We start from the raw sequence: 18,363 nt of genomic DNA, 5'->3' as shown, positions 1-18,363 counted from the left end.
TGTGTGTGTAAGAGAATGGGGTTCTCTCTCTCCATCTGTGTGTGTTTGATAGATAGTGTGTGTGTGTGTGTGTGTGTGTGTGTGTGTGTGTGTGTGTGTGTGTGTGTTGTGTGTGTGTGTGTGTGTGTGTGTGTGTGAATGAGTGAGTGTGTGTGTCAATCAGTGTGTTGTGGGGTTTCGGTCTATGTGGTGGGAATGTGTTCTTGCACAGAAAACACCCAGTGACATATATATTATCCAGTAAACAAAAACGAATTGGGCCTCATAGCCTCCCACTTAAAATAGTTCCTGGGCAAAAACAAACATTACCAAGGTACAGTATGGCAACACATGCTGTATATGGCATGCATATTAAAACCATGCCATTTAATTATATTTGTAATTACTTTTGTAATTCTGATAGTAGCATACTGTAGAATAACATTACTAGAATGAAAGGTGGAAAATAACTGTAATGTGTTGTATGATGATTTTCAGATAAGGTAGATATTTTGAGAAAAGAGAGAGTGTCTACCTCTACAAGTGTCACATTCCTAGTTTTATGCAAGTGGTAGTAGATGCAATGCCCACCTGATCTGTGGTGTGTGAGGTGATGCTGTCTTGATGGCGAGTCACCCTTCATCCCTCTCACACGGTCTACCTACCAGTCTGACTGAGTGATTTTCTGTTCCCTCCAACTTCTACTCCATGATCGGCTGTCAGGATTGTTTTTAGAACATTTTGACAGCTAGGAGTACACACATTTGGTTAAAAGCAGTCACATGAAATTGAATATATCGATGTCTGGATTTGAATAATCCCATGTTGCAGTGAATGTGCTATTGTTGTTCGACCTCAGCACTTTGTCAATCAAGCAATTTCCTGTTATTTCATGAGCTACTTATTTAATTGTAACTAGAAAGATCATTACAAAATCTGCATTGAGATTTCATTGAATAGAAAGCCCGGAACACAAAAGTATAAATGATTGAGTGAGTCTGCAGCTTAAGACTTAAATCTGTTAGTATTCTCTCTCTCTCTCTCTCTCTCTCCCTCTCCCTCCCTCTACTCACTAACACACACACACACACACATACACATTCCTGTTTAAATACATGGGAAAACACACTACGCCCAACACATCTCACTTACGAGATCCTTTTGCCGCAGGCTGCCACTGAGACTGGCTGTGAGTAGAAAGAGCGCTGCTCCTCTGGCGTCTCTGCCCGTGCCCAGGCCACTGTGGGGCTTTGCCCAGGAAAAGGCTGTGTCTGTCATACAGCCCCGAGCCATGCCAGGCTGCAGCCAAGCGCACGGAGAGGAGGTGGAATTGTTTACTCACCCCCTTCAGATGCTCAGGAGAAACACGTTTTTTTTTGCTCTCTCTATCTTTCTTCTCATTCCCTTTCCCTGCTTTCTGTCTGTCTTTCTTTCTTTCTTTCTTTCTTCCTCACTTTTTCAGACGTTTACTATTATCAAGACATCTCCTTGCATCTTTCATTACATGTGATTGTGTGTGTGTGTGTGTGAATGTGTGCGTTTGTGTGCGTTTGTGTATATATTTGGTGAGTTGCCTCACTCTTGCATAAGACATATGTGTTTTCCTGGTGATTCCCCCTGGAGAGAGAGCAGAGTGTATCCGCCACATGATGACAGTCATAGAGGCTTACGCTAACGTGTGTTAAATGTGTGCTACAGTATACAGTACAGGCTATTAGATACTTGCGTCTCATGCGTTAGCGCTGTGGATCCACATCGTACTCACAGAGCAGGAGAAGAAAGCAGATTGCACACAGGTCTCTGCAGAAAGGCTCCAGTCTCCCTCCAGGGATGTCTTCACTTCTGGGTGGGGAGGTGGCCAGGGCTGCTGTCTGTTCTGCAGGGGTTCCTCCCTGCACCGAACCTCAGGGCAGCCGCACCACCTCTCTCCCATCATCTCCCCCCTGGTGCGGCAGCCACTCCAGGCTCTCTGACTTTACCAACACCACCCCCGCTCTACACACACACACACACACACACACACACACACACACACACACACACACACACACACACACACACACACACCGTGAATGGCATTTTAAATGTTTTCTTTGTCTTTGCCAGTGATTCATGGGATTATGGATGTGTGAGATCTACTGTACCACTGACTGGCATATTGGCATATTATCTGGAATGAGAAGAAGCTTATACTTAGAACGATGTCCGCGTATTGATCTTGAAGTGTGTTGAATAGAGAGTCACCAGATCCACCTCTCTCTGCTATGTTAACCATTGTGATTTGGCAGAAGGAAAGAAAGGCATTTTCCACTCTGATAGCACGGCCTGTTTCAAAGTAGAAATTGTGACTCACCACCAGTGTGTGCTCCTGTTTAATCCATACCTTTTTTAAATGGCATTTTTGTCAAACCAGTGTTGCGATTCTGACAACTTCGCCGTCAATTAATCAGTTTGATCAATACATTGATTGCGGCCCCGTGAAAGATCATGACGGCCTCCTCTTTGTCAGTCCCTAATTCCTTTGTTTGCCTTCTTTGTGCAGAAATCTGCTGGACATGGACACGTTCTCCAAATCAGATCCTGGTAGGTGGCCTTTCAACCAAAATTTGAGATTCTCTCTCTATCTCCCTCTCTGTCTCTCTCTCTGTCTCTCTCTCTGTTTCTCTCTGTCTCTCTGTCTCGCTCTCTTCTCTCCGTCTCTCATTATTTCACTCTCTTCCTAATTCACATGCTGTGTGTCTTCCTGTGCACATCCACACAGCCTATAGCTCAAGACAAGGCTGAGGCGCTTATCACCTCCTGGCCCCTACACCTCCTCACTGCCATCTTTGCCCCCATCAGTCACAGGTTATCATTGTGGGTGTGCAGACAGGAGAGGATCCTCATCAGTGAGGGCTGGCGTTGTCATCAGCCCCTGCATTTTGATTTGATTGACTGCTTGCCTCCATCCCCCCTCTGTCCCCTCAGAGTGTGTGTGCGGGCCCCCGTGCGCTCAACGTGACAGCGCTGATAAGTGAGGCGCTCCGGCCGAATCAGTTCAGAGCAGCGGGGAAGTCAATACTTGTGCTGATTGAGGGTGTCTCTGCTCGCTGGAGAAGCGCCGCTCCGGCTGACATTACGGGCCGTGATTTTAGCTAATGACCTTTAAGAGGAGGAAAGGCTAATGAAGAGGGGGGACTGGAAAATGGGGAGACTTGACTGGCTTGTCAGTGGAGAGAGTGAAGTGCTTGTGACTCTGATTCACTAATGAATGTGTGCATGTGCGCGTGTGCGTGTGTGTGTGTGTGTGTGCATGCGCTTGTGTGCACGTGCACGTGCACGTGTGTGTGTTTGTGTCGTGTTCGCTTGTTATCTGTGTGTAGTTGTGTAGGAAACTGGCTGTGTTTGGGGAAGTCTCTCTTTGTTTTTTTGTGGTCTGAAAATATGGCACTCTGTGTGGCAGCCTTTCTGTTATATTGCAATCTGGACGTGTGATGAAACTTTTATCAGATGCCTTTTGAAGTCCTCTTGTCAATGTGTGTGCGTGTGAATAGTGGCTTTGTCAGAAGTTTGTTTTGTGCATGGATGCTGCATTCAAATTCATGTGTGTGTGTGTGTGTGTGTGTGTGTGTGTGTGTGTGTGTGTGTGTATGTGAAATTTTCATGGCTGTCGACTGATGTCGCACTGTGTTAAATTGCATTTGCGTTGTCAGTTGTCTGATGTTTGTATCTCTCTCTCTCTTTCTCTCTCTCTCTCTCTCTCTCTCTCTCTCTCTCTCTCTCCCTGTGTGTGTGTGTGTGTGTGTGTCTCTGTGTTTGTGATGATCCAAGTCTGTATTGGCATCCAAAACAGTCTGTGCTGTCTGAGCTTATTTGTTAGGCATCGTTTTTTAAAAGATGAAGTGTGTCTGTTTTCTTCTGGCAGATGTTGGTACTTTAGATCTGAGCTGTAACACATGTGACCTTTGCTGTTGTATGAGAGAGAGATGCTGTGGGTTGGGGGAGTGAAAAAGGCTGGCTTCCCTTGAAGTGTTACAGATCACTGTAGTACAGTAGAGCACACATTCTGGTAGGCTACATGATTACTGAACCATCCCTTAAGTATTTTACAATTGGCTTGTGAGTGCCACAGAACATGTAAACATACCTGTCCACAAATATACAGTTTACTGTAGTTCATTTTTGAAAGAAGATTATGTAAGCATTGATACCCTAGCAGGAGAAGAATTGAGAGGACATGGCACAATTGGGGATTAGAGATAAGAATCTTAAGTGGATTTTAATGTGATACAACAGAACTGTTGATTTTTGCTAGTGGTGCAAAACCAGCATCTTTCCCAAGCACTCAGGTGTGCTCTCCTGGAAGGTCACTGTTTTGAAAAGGAGATCTGGACATGCTGAGAAGGGACTACTAGTTACTTAAGCAGTAAGCCCCGAGAGGCCATCGTACATACTTAGCTGTTCTAAAATCAATGTAAACTACGGACTCAAGTGGCTTATTGCTTTTCTAAGACGGTTACTACTACACCTACCTGGCAAGATTCCATGAAACGAAGTCACTGCAACGAAAAATCTAACGTTTGTATTGATGTATTCATAGACAATCATTCCGCCAAGAAACATATTTCCCTTATCTGAATGGTTGCCATGCAACATCGAGACACAGCTAGCTACTCTAACTTTTGTGGAAGTTGTGGTAGCGCATTGCTTTAGAACGGAATGCTGTCAAGGTGTATGTTTGTGTTGGGTTTTACAACAGCATCGAATGTGATTCAGCCAATCATAATCAAGCTATACGTTTTATAAATACTCATTAAGACTCACTGTAGCACACTGTTGGCCTCTTCTAGCAAACAAAATGCAATTTTCCATTTGCCACTTTCATTTTCATATATGATTATGAACCATTTCCAATTTCAGAAATAAAGACATGATGAACATTTATATTTTGAAGAAAAAAAGTGCATAAACTCTTGCTTTGGAATAGCTATGTATTTCACAGTGAATTCTTGACACTGCTGTCATGTGCATTTACATCATGTCATGTGTGTACCCATGTGTGCCTGTGTTTGCATTCGGTTTGTGTGTGTGTGTGTGTGTGTGTGTGTGTGTGTGTTTGTGTGTGTGTGTGTGTGTGTGTGTGTGTGTGTGTGTGTGTGTGTGTGTGTGTGTGTGTGTGTGTGTGTGTGTGTGTGTGTGTGTGTGTGTGTGTGTGTGTGAACGTGCGTGCGTGTGTTGTTCTGCTGCCTGCCTCCCTCCTGGTGTCATTTTACACCAAAGTAATTAATGTAGCCTACTCCCCAGCCTGCATATCTGATGGAGCTCAATTAAGCAGCCTCTCATTACTGTATCTGCATGGCCAGCCTCTTTCCCTCACTTAAAAAAAAATCACTCCAGTTTTTAATCACAAGTGTTTATTAATGCTAATCAAGCACCATATATTATTCCTTTAGCCTAGTATCACCAAAGTCAAATCTCTATTGTCTTTGCAAATCATGCAACGTATTAGGAAACATTTTTTTTAAGAGAAGTGTGATGATTAACGTTTTAATCTCAGGTGATAAATGACCACACTTAGGGTGGCATGTCATTATGGATGATATGAAAGAGGAATGCTGTGGCATTTATGAGCATGTGACCATACATCTTTTCATCCGCTTCAATCTCAGGACAGCAATGGCATGAGATGTGAGATGATGATTTTATTGTAAAAATCTTCCATTATTGATAAGAAATGTTCTAACTCTCTCCACAAAATGTACTTTACTGTGTAGTGTGTGTTACCCTGAGAGTCCAGAATTCTCGCGAGAGCACAATTTGAATTTGCTCAGCAAGTCAGTCTGGCAATCAGCAATGATGCTCATTACCCACACCATTGGAACCGAGCTACATCACATCGGTGTAGGCGATTTCGAAGTCCAGAATCAGTCATTAAAGATGGCAAGATGGCTACGGATGAACACCAGTTGTTTGAAGCGGCTTTGGCCGCTACAATGAACGAGTTAGACTTAATATTGATATTTCAAATGCATGCTTGGTGCTGCCCATCGAGTTGGCCAATTATCATTACTCATAGCCAAACCCTAAATCTCTCTAGATTTGGGTCTGGATATCCAGGCCTGCTGACCCCCAATCTCAATCATCAAAGTTGTCTGGAGGGGTAGAAGCAGAGGAGCTAATATTTAGATGTCTAAACTAGGGCTGAAACGATTACTCAAGTAACTCAAATAATTTGATTACAAAAAATTACGAAGGTAAATTTTCTGCCTGGAGTTTTCGTTTAAATCCTATCACTTGCGTTATGCGGCCTGCTCAGCAAAGGGACCATTGTTTCACATGGACCGTTATTACTGATGTGCATACCACATTCAGAATTAACTGACTTTGCAGAGAGTCTGGCCTAGATTCATTGGCAAACGTTTATTTCCTGGTTGGTGGACGCTTGTCTGAAGATCAAAATCCTAGTTCCTTTAAACCAATCACTAACATTTTGTAATGACGCATGTTAACCAGGGGGGACACAATGATAACGATAGGCTTGCAACTTAAACTAATTGCTCTCTGGAACACCCTCTGTTAATTGGTTGGTTCGCCTTCTTGGAAGCTGAAGGAAACGAGGGCGGATCAAGCAATTCCAGACGGAGTACTGTAGGGAAAAGAAATTGAGCGGAAGTATGTAGACAGGCGGAGCCAGGCTAGAACTGGTGTACCACAACAGCACGTTAATGATGGTTCAACATCTGAGCCGAAAGCATCTGGTTGTTTAGACTCAAGGCCATGTAAACATCGATGTTAGCTGATTTAATGCACTAGCACTAGAACGTAGGGTATTTGCAGTGTCTTTTGTTCCGATACAGAAACAATTAGGGATGGACGATAACATCGGCTTGACATCAGTATATACAGATAAAAGCTTCATAACTTGATTATCGGCATCTGTTGATATGAACATTTCTACCAATGTGCCTGCCCGATAATGTGACCTGTTAATTATGTGCATGCAAAGCAAATGTACTATGAACGAGCATCGAGCATCCGGAAACTGATAACATAGTGGCTATTTCCAGTGCTTGCAAAGTACCAGTGATGTGATCATCCTGAACTCTACGAAGAGTTTCTGAAAAGTAAGCCAGAAAAAAAGGCTAAAACTGTGGCGATGCATTGCTAAGCTTTTGTTTGCAATGGCCATATACTGTCAGTATCTAATGGCAATAATTGGTTTCTCAAGTGAGTAATGTTAGCAAGCAAGATAACATGAGTTTCATGAAGTCCAGAATGACGGTTAGATAAAGGGACTGTCTTGTAGGCTACTAATCTATTGAAATATGACATTTACATACTTATATAAATGTTACTTAATTTGGCATATTTGAAATAATGGCAATAGGCTACTTTTCATTAGTGCAATTTATTTCTAAAATGATACAGGGTTGAATCAAAGTAAAGTTTTTAATGTCCCGTATCTACAGCAAGTAACAATGCTATCAGAATAGGAAAGACTTTTTTTAATAAATAAAAATCAGAGGTGTCTATCAGCTTCAGAATCGGAATCGGCCAAAATTACCTTGTAATATTGGCATATCAGATATCAGCTAAAATTCAATATTGTGTATCCCTAGGAATTTCTTTTTAAAAATATATTTTATATAATCGTGTAGTAATGGTAAATGTTGAAGATGCATAAATCTACATAAAAGACATACATGTATTTGTTTACTTTGAAGTCAGTAGGACTAGTTGTACATATAATTAAATTGCATTAATAGCAAATGTTTTTATCCAATTACTTGATTAAATGAAATACTCGAAAGAATACTCGATTCCAAAAATGGTCAATAGCTGCTTCTCTAGTCTAAACATTATGTTAAAACTGAGATAGATTTATGATGCTGTTGAGATATTTTCTCTAACTCCACAGGAGAAATCTGCCCCATATGAAGCTGCAAAGCAGGAGATCATTTTAATTCCTTTTTATCTCATTGTTATGTATGAGAAACTATAAGGACATAACAATACTCAGTTTTCTTTTCTCCTGCGACATGATCTTACTCTGATGCCTCCAGTGTATACAGTTTTATGAATATTATGCATGTCTGTGATTGGATTGGATTGGATTAGAAAGTCTTGTGTGTCCCCGAAGGGCAATTTAGTTCACAACAAGTAGCCAGCACAAATACACATTTTACATGTAACAACAACATAAAACATGAGATAGTAAATAAGGACACAATGCACATATTTAACATGTAAGATCACATACACTTGTGGAAGGTTGTGATATGTTCCAGTGAACATAAGCAATTATAAACAAAAGCAAGTGATGTCACATGCCAGAGCGGTTCCTGTTAATCTAATGCACCCATACAGTACATATTTGTCCTCACTATCAGGCTGTCTTGCACAACAGGATAGCTGTGACCGTTTCAATCAAGTGGCATACCAGTACAAATCTCCTGAACAGCAATGTAGGAGCGGGGGAAAAAACCTCATGGGAGAATGCACTAATTGGAAGCTGTACCCTTGGGCCATCTGATGCCGAGTGTGCTTTGTATTGATATCTTAGCTGACACACGCCTCATAAATAGGCTGCAGCCTCTTCTCGCCACATGAGGCGCAGATCAGTCCCGTGGCCTATTGGACTGCCCGCCCCCCTCCAAATCAGAGAGATTAGCTCTTACCGCCACAGTGTTGGGTGGAGGTTTGGGGCGGGGAGGGGGCACAGGTCCAGAGAGTGGGCAAGGGGCAAGAGAGGGGGAGGAGTGGGAGTGGGGGAGGGGCAAAATAATGATCGTATATGTAGGGGGGGGGGGGGGGGGGGGGGTTCCTGACATCAAAACCAGACCTGGGGGCTGGAGAGAGGATCCCTGCACATGTCCTTTAATGTCCATCCTGCCCCCGACCTCCTCCCCACCCATCTCCTCCCCACCCACCTCCTCTCCATCCTCTTCGCCTCTACGCCCTGTGTGGGCATCAGGCTGCAGATAAAGAGGAGATTTGAGAGTGGTGCCGACTGAGGCTAATGGGGGCGTGATGCTGCCACGCACACACACACACATACAGTACACACGCACATACACTCACACACACACAGAGCTTCAGGAAGACTTGCGGCTTGCAGCACGGAGTGCACAGGAGGAAGGCTGACAACCTCAGACATACAGATCATTACAAATCATGGTGTCAGCGTGCAGGAGAGTTCCAGAGAGTAGGGATTTCTTTTTTCGGCCCGCTGCCTGTGGGCTACCTGGGGTCTACCTTGTGGGGCTCTGACTTACTGGATCCGGTGTACAGATGATGAAATCCCTGATCAAGACTTTGTGCTTTATTTGTCTTCATCTTTGTTTCTTATTAATCTCTGACCCACTCTAAACAAGGAGTGGCAAGGCCCTTTGATAGTGTACAGTAATACCTCTTCACTTCAGCACAAGTCAGTGGAGCAGCCAACAAGCTGATTGGACAGGCTGGTTCACCTGAGCACAGCCATTGGCTGTCATGCTAAAAGTCCCCTCACAACCAGTCCCTCCCCATAAAGGATGCAATTTCTCCCTGCGACTTAAGAATCACTTAGTCGCTTTGACCCAAACCTCAGTGGAAATCGCTCCCGCTCTCCTCCTCCCACTTCACCTTCCATCCATCTTTGCTGTTATTAATTTAGCTCGCCCCTGTTTTCTATTTCCTTTGAAGAGCGGGAGCGGGAATGGCGAGGAGAGCACTGGAGAGAGAGAGAGAGAGAGAGAGAGAGCAAGAGAGAGAGTGAGAGCAAGAGCGAGAGAGAGAGGGCCCCAGTCTTAGTTTTCATGCTCCGTTGCCTCTGTCCCCATTGGTGCTGCTGGCATTAGGATGATTGGTTTCTCTACAGCCTCGCCTCTGGCTTTGATGTGATACAGGCGTCAGGTTTGGGAAGGAGAAAAGAGGAGAGAAGAGGAGAGGAGAGAAAAAGAGAGGAGAGGAGAAGAAAAGAGGGAGAGGAGAGAAAAAGAAAGGGGGAGGCGGTTGGGTGGAAAAGGGTTGTGTTGGATGAGAAGATGGATCCATAAGTAGGTGACAGGAATGCGAGGTAAACAGCTACTGCATAAACAGACAGGCAGGGAGTGGAGAGGAAAGCTAGGAAGTGGAGGCCTGGAGTGAACATGCTGATAACAGATGGAGAGATGATGACACGGTGTGTCTTACATTTTGGGGCATGCACAGTTCACAGCATCATCCACTAAAACTGCAGCATTATGGAGTTTTAGTCTGAAACAAATTACCTTCCTACCTATCTGCCTTTAAAAACATGCAGTATCCTTGCAAACACCTCCAGCTGCATTGATAAAAGCTTGTCAGCATGCTATCGGTCTTTTGGAGGTAATATTGGTAATTTCATGCTGTGAAGGCTTTTTCTACATTTCACAGAATGTTCTGAATCTAGCTAAACCTGAACCTGAAATTACATAGTGCTCGATGGCTAGTGGGAACTACAGGTTTTTCTCTGTCTTTCAGGTGACCATATACCATCACAATTAATTTGACGATGATAAGATGATACCAAGTAGTCAGTTGTTCATTTGAACATACCACAAGGTGTGACACTTTGTTGCAGTGTTTCTTTATGCCAAAAAAGTGTCATCAGTCAACCTGATCTCTGATCAAATATTCTCAAGTCTCAAATGCTCATGCATTGCATCATCAAGTGAAATAGCTTCTAAAAAATACTAGGCTCAGGAAAATTAAACAAGAACATTTAGGGTTGGAGCGGTACAGTAAATACTCTCATTGTTTTAAATCATGGTATGGAAATCCGTTTTCATACCTACATTTGTCGTGTACATTGCAAGTATCTAATCTCTCTGTGTGGGTGGCATGAAGAAAACACATCCATCATGTTCATGGCTTGCATAGGAAGAAACACATCAATCATGTTCTATCTTCAAGAATTCATTCTCATTCTTAATATGGCAGAGCCTTCCTCACCACGTGTGTTCCTGTCTCTCTGCCCTTTCTCTTTAGTGGTGGTGCTCTACGTCCAGGGCATCGGGACCAAGGAGTGGAGAGAGGTAAGCCATGCTTGTGATGCTGACACCTTGGTGAGCCTGAGCCAGTTTATTGGAGAGCTTCTCAGTGCCACCTGAATGAAGCAACACGTCCAGACCTGATGAGATTGGTTTGATGTACCCAATTAGGAGATGGAGCTCAATCAGACGCACAGGCTCCCCTCCGTCCCCTCTCTCTCTCCTCCTCTAGCTGCTGCTCCTGCTAATCACTATCTTCTTCTCTTTCTCTACTTCCCTTCTCTCCATCTTTTCTCTCGTTTATTGAGCACATTGTGGTTTTTTTTCTGCTTTGCAGAACTATCAAAGAGTCCTGGTGGTTACCAAGTAGGGGGTCAAACATAAACAGCAAGCGCGCAGCAAGCGCCAGTCAACACTTCAGACAAAACACAAACCTCACATCGTCAGCAATCAATTCATTGATGGACCCATTTAGCTCTAAACAGTCCATTCAACCCTGGTAGTGTGAAATCCTACATATTTTCCTAAAACAATTTCTCCATCATTTACGTATTTCTTAGCAGAGCCATGATGACTTCACACCTACATCAAAATAGAGATATATATATTTGTTTTTGTTGTATGGTGTGATACGTGTCAGAACATAACCTGCATAATAGGGCATAACAGGATTTATTTATTTTCAAATACAATTATACCTTAAAGGATATACATCTAATTTATTGAAATAGAAAACTTGTATGTTCATTAATTCTTCCTTCTTTAATATCTTTTTAGTTTAAAATGCATGCACAAGTAGTTTGTGTTCATGTAACCTTAACAAGGTGGACAATCAATGATGTAGCTGTGGAATTCTGTCTCATTCCTTCCACTGTAAGTATCAGGCTGCTTAGCAACAAGTAGTCATTTCACCTAATAAATAGGCCTACAGTGTATTTACTCAAAAGGTGTGTCTTTTAGTTTGCATTGCATCATTCTCTTATGTATTATGAAATAAATATTCAAAAGCACAATATATTCCTATTTTCATTTTGTCATATAATCATAGTTTGGAGCAAAACTGAAATTATTCGTCAGTTATGAATCATGAGAAGCGATTCAATTTTTATGTAAGTGACAATATTGGTCGCTAGTAACAAAAACTTAACCAATTAGCAAAACAAGGAAACTTCTGACATCTGCCACTTGAGCTAAATATACATTTTCACACCTCATTAGACTATGAGAAAAGTGATCTGGGTCAAATTGCAGCCAGCGTAGCCTGAACTCTCCCACAAGACATGGTTGCCAGATTGGAGAGCATCCTGGACTCCCCCACAAGACATGGTTGCCAGATTGGACCGTAGCCTGGACTTGCTCATATGTTTCCTCTCCCCACACTCCTTCAGTCTGTTTTCTCAGAGGACATGTTGTTGTCACTGTTGTTGTTGTTGCTGTTTCTGTGTGTGTGTGTGTGCGTGCGTGCGTGCGTGCGTGCGTGTTTTATTTGCATGTTATGATATTTAGATACATATAACCATAATGTTCTCCTTTAACCGAGTAATAATATCAGTAATGTGACAGTCACTTAAACAAGTCAGCATTTCATACAAAAAGCTGCCTGAACACCGAGCGAAAAGCAGAAAGGATTTCTGAAAGCTAATTGTTGACTGAAGTGACTTGCAGAAGCGCTCGCACACTCTTCTATATAAAACTCCGGTTGTCTCTCAACACTGGACAGAGAGGAGCTATTAGCCAAGCTCTGCAAAACTCCAAATTCACCTGACGCCAGATTAGAACAGCCCTGAGGGTAACCGCAGCAACGGTAACCTGATTCTAGAAAATTGTGGAATAATGATGCTTCTCACTCCCCAATAATGAACAGGATAATGGGGACATTCTGGGTTTTTTTTGTCTTTTGAAATACCTCTCTTTGGCTTTTAATGCGCTTGTAGAAGCCAAATTCTCTTTCCCCGTTTGTTACCCTTATGACACAGGGAAGTGTGCTCTAGAGTCTTTGAGAGCTGAAACACTATCATGCCATCATGCTTCATGAAATGGTTGTATTGCTTGAATGTTGTGGGGTAAAGGTCATTGTATGAAACGTATGGCATGTTATGCTGCACAAGCGCCCCACATCCTGTGTTATTTTTACTGCACGTTTAAAATAGAAATACATGGAAAGTGGGCTGCAGATGATAAACACTGGCTCACAGGGATATACCCGGGGTTATTTTCGCTCTCAAGGCGAGGTGATCAATTCACCATCACGTTTTATTTTCATTCACATCGTCTCAGTTGGGAGCGTACTTTATAGCAGTGGGTCTCCACATTTCCATCAGATCCCCGGCCTATTCCAGCGCTCTGGTAGTACTGCACACATGTATTACGCTCAGGGTTGAGAGTGGTCCATATCTGTCACGTCTTATATGGCCTCATAAATCTGCCCTATATACTGTGCACACCAGCCACACACACACACACAAACACACACATAAATACATACATACACACGCGTGTGCGCTTACACACACACGCACACACACGCACACACATGCGCACACACACACACACACACACACACACACATACACACACACACACACACACACACACAGTTGTTTCTGATGTATTCACTGGCAGCATCCCCTGTCTTTGTTTTGCTTATTAGCCATCAAAAAAGGGTGATGCAACTGTAAGTCATGCGCCTCATATTTGCAATCTGTCCTATTACAGGTTACCTTACAGACACACACACACACACCAGCACCCCACTCCAGTGCTCCAGCACCCATCCCTCCCCACCTCCTATCATCTCCTCTTCCTTACTAATGAGCCCTTACAGTTTGACTAAGGAATGCTCCTCCCAAGTAAAGGCAGCCCAGGCCGAAGAGAAGAGAAGAGTTGATTCTGATGGAGAGAGGCCTCATCCTTATTGAAGTTTCTCTATCTTTGAGTTAGACGAGGCGATGCAGGCAGCAGGTGACCTACCAGCTAGCATCCAGCTCAGACTGCCTCTCCTCACTCAGTAGGGGAGTGTGAGAGTGTGTGTGTGTATTCTATAAGATACAAAGACCGTAGGAGGCAAGATACCTGTGATCCGTATTGTAATGGCATGCTAGCATTACATGGGCATGTCTTAGAAGATGTTGAAGGAGATAAAAGTGCAGTGCTTTTAGAGCTATTTCAGGGCTTAGGGTGTTTGGTTTTGGTTTTTTCTACGGGAAATAAAGCAGGTAGTTCAATTTAAATGAGCAAACATATCACTCCCTCCAGGTAGGTTTTTTAATAAAGCCACTTGTGCAGTTTATCTACTTTGAATTTAAGGAAAATATATCTTGCTGGTGCTGCTGATGCTTTGCTGGTGCCTGTGAAACTGAAAGAATGCACTTTTTTGGAAGCCAGTTAGGACCTCATGGTATTTCACATAACAACAGTGCATTGATGTTTAATGTTTTGTGATTTTTTTCCTCATTGGTGACCAGAGGCATTTAGTTGGCTATTTTGGACTTTATCATCAGTGGCAACTTTGCCTCAAGTCTGCACATTTTCAATATAAATAGCCTATGTACAGTATATATATACATACTGAATCCACTGATCCACAAATCACACAAATCACAATCCATTTAGCTTTAGTTCACTTCATGACATGTTGAAAACATACTCAGTCTGTTCTTAACCCAGCACCACCATGACCCACCAAAGCAACCCCAGGTGCATTTTAAAATGACTCGTGTGAAAGTGAGCATAGTGAGTCTTATTTCACCAATGACTTAATTACTGTGTTTCTATTATTTATTCCTGCCCCAAAGTCCAGTTGAAATTGATAGAAGGCTGGAGACGGAGTGAACTAAATGGGCATAACTCTAGAGATCTATGATGATGGAACTAGGTGCTTCAGTGCATCTGTAAGCTCTATACAAAAGTAAACAATGCATTTCAGAAGAGGTGATAGATAGAAAGGATTTGAGGTTCATGTGGGTGGGGGATGTTCAAGGGAACTCAGGTATAGAAACAGCCTGTGGATCAATAGCTCATCACTTCTGGTTCTGATACCACTGAATGAGAGTTTAGAGGGAGTTTTAAGGTTGCTATAGTTATGGAATGACGGAGGACAGAAATGAAATTCCATATCCTCGTGCCCCCGTATCCATCACAGCCTGTGAGTTCTGAGGCCCTCTTTACCAACAGAAAAAAAAACAAACTAACAAAGCCATTGCTGATAGGGTTCAATTTGGTTGAGGGGGATGAAGAAACAAATCTTTTGTAGAAGGTTTATTGAGTGCATTTTATCTCTGGTTCAAGATTTGTTTGTGATAATTTCCTGAAGATTTAATCATGATTTCATACTGTGCGTAACTAGAGGCAACACAAAAGTCTGAAGACTGAATCCAATCTCCCTTAATTATTGTGGGAAACGTTGCAGATCTTAATCCAAAACTTGAGCAAACAGCAGTCTCGTGGTCATTTTCCTATTTTGGATGGTGATTTTATTCTTCTATATTTTTCCCTCTGTCTTCCTCCAGTTTGGCAGGACGGAGGTGATTGACAACACCTTGAACCCAGACTTCGTCCGAAAGTTCGTTCTTGACTTCTTCTTTGAGGAGAAACAGAATCTTCGCTTCGATGTGTGAGTACATTTAGCCTCAACATGCTGCACAAAACAAGAGTGAGGCTGTGATACAGTACAGTACATTCTATTTATAACTCACATATAGTCATCACTGATGTGTGAACATTCATTACTTTGTTTTTGGACATTTGTGATGTAATGCGTCTATTTATGAACATACAATGTGCCCTAATTGAAATGGCAGGCAAAGGGAAAAGTCTCACAACAAGCATAGTGCAATAATTGCATGTTATATATTGTGTGTCATTTGTGTGATTTTGCCTAGTTATAGAATTAGCTTTTGTTAAGCTTCATTCAAATTATGACCCAATATGTAAATTCATTAACTGTCGTTAAATTAGGAATTATTAAGAATAGAAGATAATACAATAGACTTTGTGTTTATGGCATGGATATATAATCATTTTACCCAGCCAAATCTCCTCACAGGAGAAGCTGAGAAACATCCGCTCCCCTTTCTACTTTGCGAGTCCCCACTCTCTCTCTCACACACACACACACACACACACACACACATACAACACACCCACCGACGTGCACACACGCACACACAAAACACCCACACATGCACACTCACACACACACACACACACACACACACACACACACACTCACACACACACACACACACACACACTTACATAGAGCCACCCACACCCAATGTGCGTGGAGCGAGAGAGATCGATGTCCTCGGCAGGAGGTAGAGGTCTGTGCTGATGAGGATCAGGTGGAGCTTAGGCCAGGCCCCTATCTCCAGTCTCTTAGATCCGTCACATTGATCAGAGCCTGACAGTGGCCTCTCTCGAAAGGCCTACCAGGACTCCCTCTCTCTCTCTCTCTCTCTCTGTGTCTGTCTCTCTTTCTCTCCATCTCTCTCTGTCTGTCGCTGCCTCTCTCTCTCTGTCTCTCTTTCTCTCCATCTCTCTCTGTCTGTCGCTGCCTCTCTCTCTCTCTCTCTCTGTCTCTCACTTACTTCTCCTTCTCCCACTCCCTCTCTGTCTGCCCTTAAAGTCATCCATCATCATGCTCCCTAATGTGTACATCTCTCCCCTCTCTTTGTGCTGTTTGGTCTATATTTGTCTGCTCTTATCTGTGTCATATTTCTTATTTGTTCTGTCTATCTCCCCCTCCTCCCACACACACACACACACACACACACACACACACAGATACACACGATTCTTACTCCATCTGTTCACCATAGAAATCAATAGAAGTGACATCCATGGAGTCATTCTCTCTCTCTCTCTCTCATTTGCTTGCATCGGTAGTGTGTGTGTGATGTGACCAGAAGGTGCTAGGGTGCTTGGGAGGATCTCTGAAAAGAAAACAGAGCATTTTAAAAAGCTGCCAAGAGTCTGGCAACTGGCAAAGGCCAAAATGATGTAGAGAATTATAAAGACATACCTCTGATCTGACCATCTGATTTTGAAGGATCTTGGAACAGATGACGGTCCTTCAGGTCTGCTCCAGTTTCATGGAGTTAAATATCCCAGAATATTCCATCTATTGAGCCAGATGCCATAGGATTTTCTTTCATTTTGCATCAGTAGAATTGAACGGCAACATACAGTATGTGGTAACAGTTTTCCTTAACTAATATTAATACATATATTGCCATGAATTATTCTATGAGCCTAAATATTAATCAACTTTAAGTAATGTGAAAGGCCAAGGCAAGGCTTATGGTTGTAGGAAACAAATTAATGACTTCCATTTCTCATCTATGATCTTGCAACTTGCATTCAATTCAACCAGTGAAAAGAAAAACCCATTAAGTTTATGATTAACAAGCATAAACTGCTATTACAGTAAGTGCCATAGTTAAAGGTGTTAATGACACTCATATGTATTAATGTCATCTACTTCTACTACATTTATTAATGGAAGTTAATAGCACCTTGATGTAAAGACTTGCAATGTTTTATATGAGTGTATACTGAGAGGGAGAGAGAAAGAAAGAGGGAGTAAGAGAGAAAGAGAGAGAAAGCGGGAGTAAGAAAGAGAGAGGGAGAGAGAAAAGGGAAAGAGAAAGACTAAGGGGCTTCATATTCATCTTGCAATTGGCTGCATTGTAATATATTTCAAGTTCACCTGGAGCATTTAATCTCGACTATTGCAAATGCCTCACCTGAACAGCACCATCTCTCAGCGTACGTGGAGTATTTACTGACAGTTTGGTCTTGCAACAAGCAGCTGCTATCATTAGCTGCTTGCACGCTCATGGTGCGAGTATGGAAATATCTGCCATATGTTAATGCTCACTTCAGGGCATGAGTAGAGCCAGCGCTGCGCCTTCTGGCAGCTGGGTGAGAGAGAGACAGCAACAGCACAGAAACCAAAGGTGCTGTTGATTCCCACAGTCATAATGCCTGTTGAGTCACGCTATCCAGTGGCCCCCTCCCAGTCGCGCCGATGCTAAGCTAAGAGCGCTAATCCCTTCTGAAAATCATTACAAGTAAATAATTGATACAGCAGCACTTAGGTGGGAGGACTGCACAAGTGTATGTCTTCGTTTTTTTTTTTTTTTCTTGTCTCTCTTGTTCTCTTTTCCGCTTCATTCATCTCTACTGTCATATTTCCCTCTTGGTCTCAAGTTTCTCTGGTTGTTCCCATTAGCCTGTTTCCTGCCGATCTATTCCATAGGATGAGCATATGGATTGCCAAGCCCATATACAGTTTCCTTCCACCGTACAGCAGCATACTGCACACACACACACACACACACACACACACACACAGGGAAAAGAAGCCAATTAAAGATCTTGCATATTCCCAGGAGTCTCTATAAGTGTCTAA

The 18,363-nt window shown here is 42.7% G+C and overlaps 1 protein-coding gene across 1 annotated transcript in view; it reads left to right on the top strand.

Annotated features, from left to right (window-relative positions):
- LOC134091881 (copine-9-like) overlaps positions 1–18,363 on the top strand; it is a 72,435-nt gene that overhangs the window by 1,093 nt on the left and 52,979 nt on the right. Inside the window, exons 2-4 of the mRNA XM_062544590.1 lie at positions 2,522–2,562; positions 10,948–10,994; positions 15,458–15,561. Coding sequence (XP_062400574.1) covers positions 2,522–2,562; positions 10,948–10,994; positions 15,458–15,561 — 192 coding nt within the window. The remainder of the gene's footprint in view (positions 1–2,521; positions 2,563–10,947; positions 10,995–15,457; positions 15,562–18,363) is intronic.

The sequence above is a fragment of the Sardina pilchardus genome, chromosome 9 (genome assembly GCF_963854185.1).
Source record: "Sardina pilchardus chromosome 9, fSarPil1.1, whole genome shotgun sequence".
NCBI lineage: Eukaryota > Metazoa > Chordata > Actinopteri > Clupeiformes > Clupeidae > Sardina > Sardina pilchardus.
This window is presented reverse-complemented; position numbering and strand designations above follow the sequence as displayed.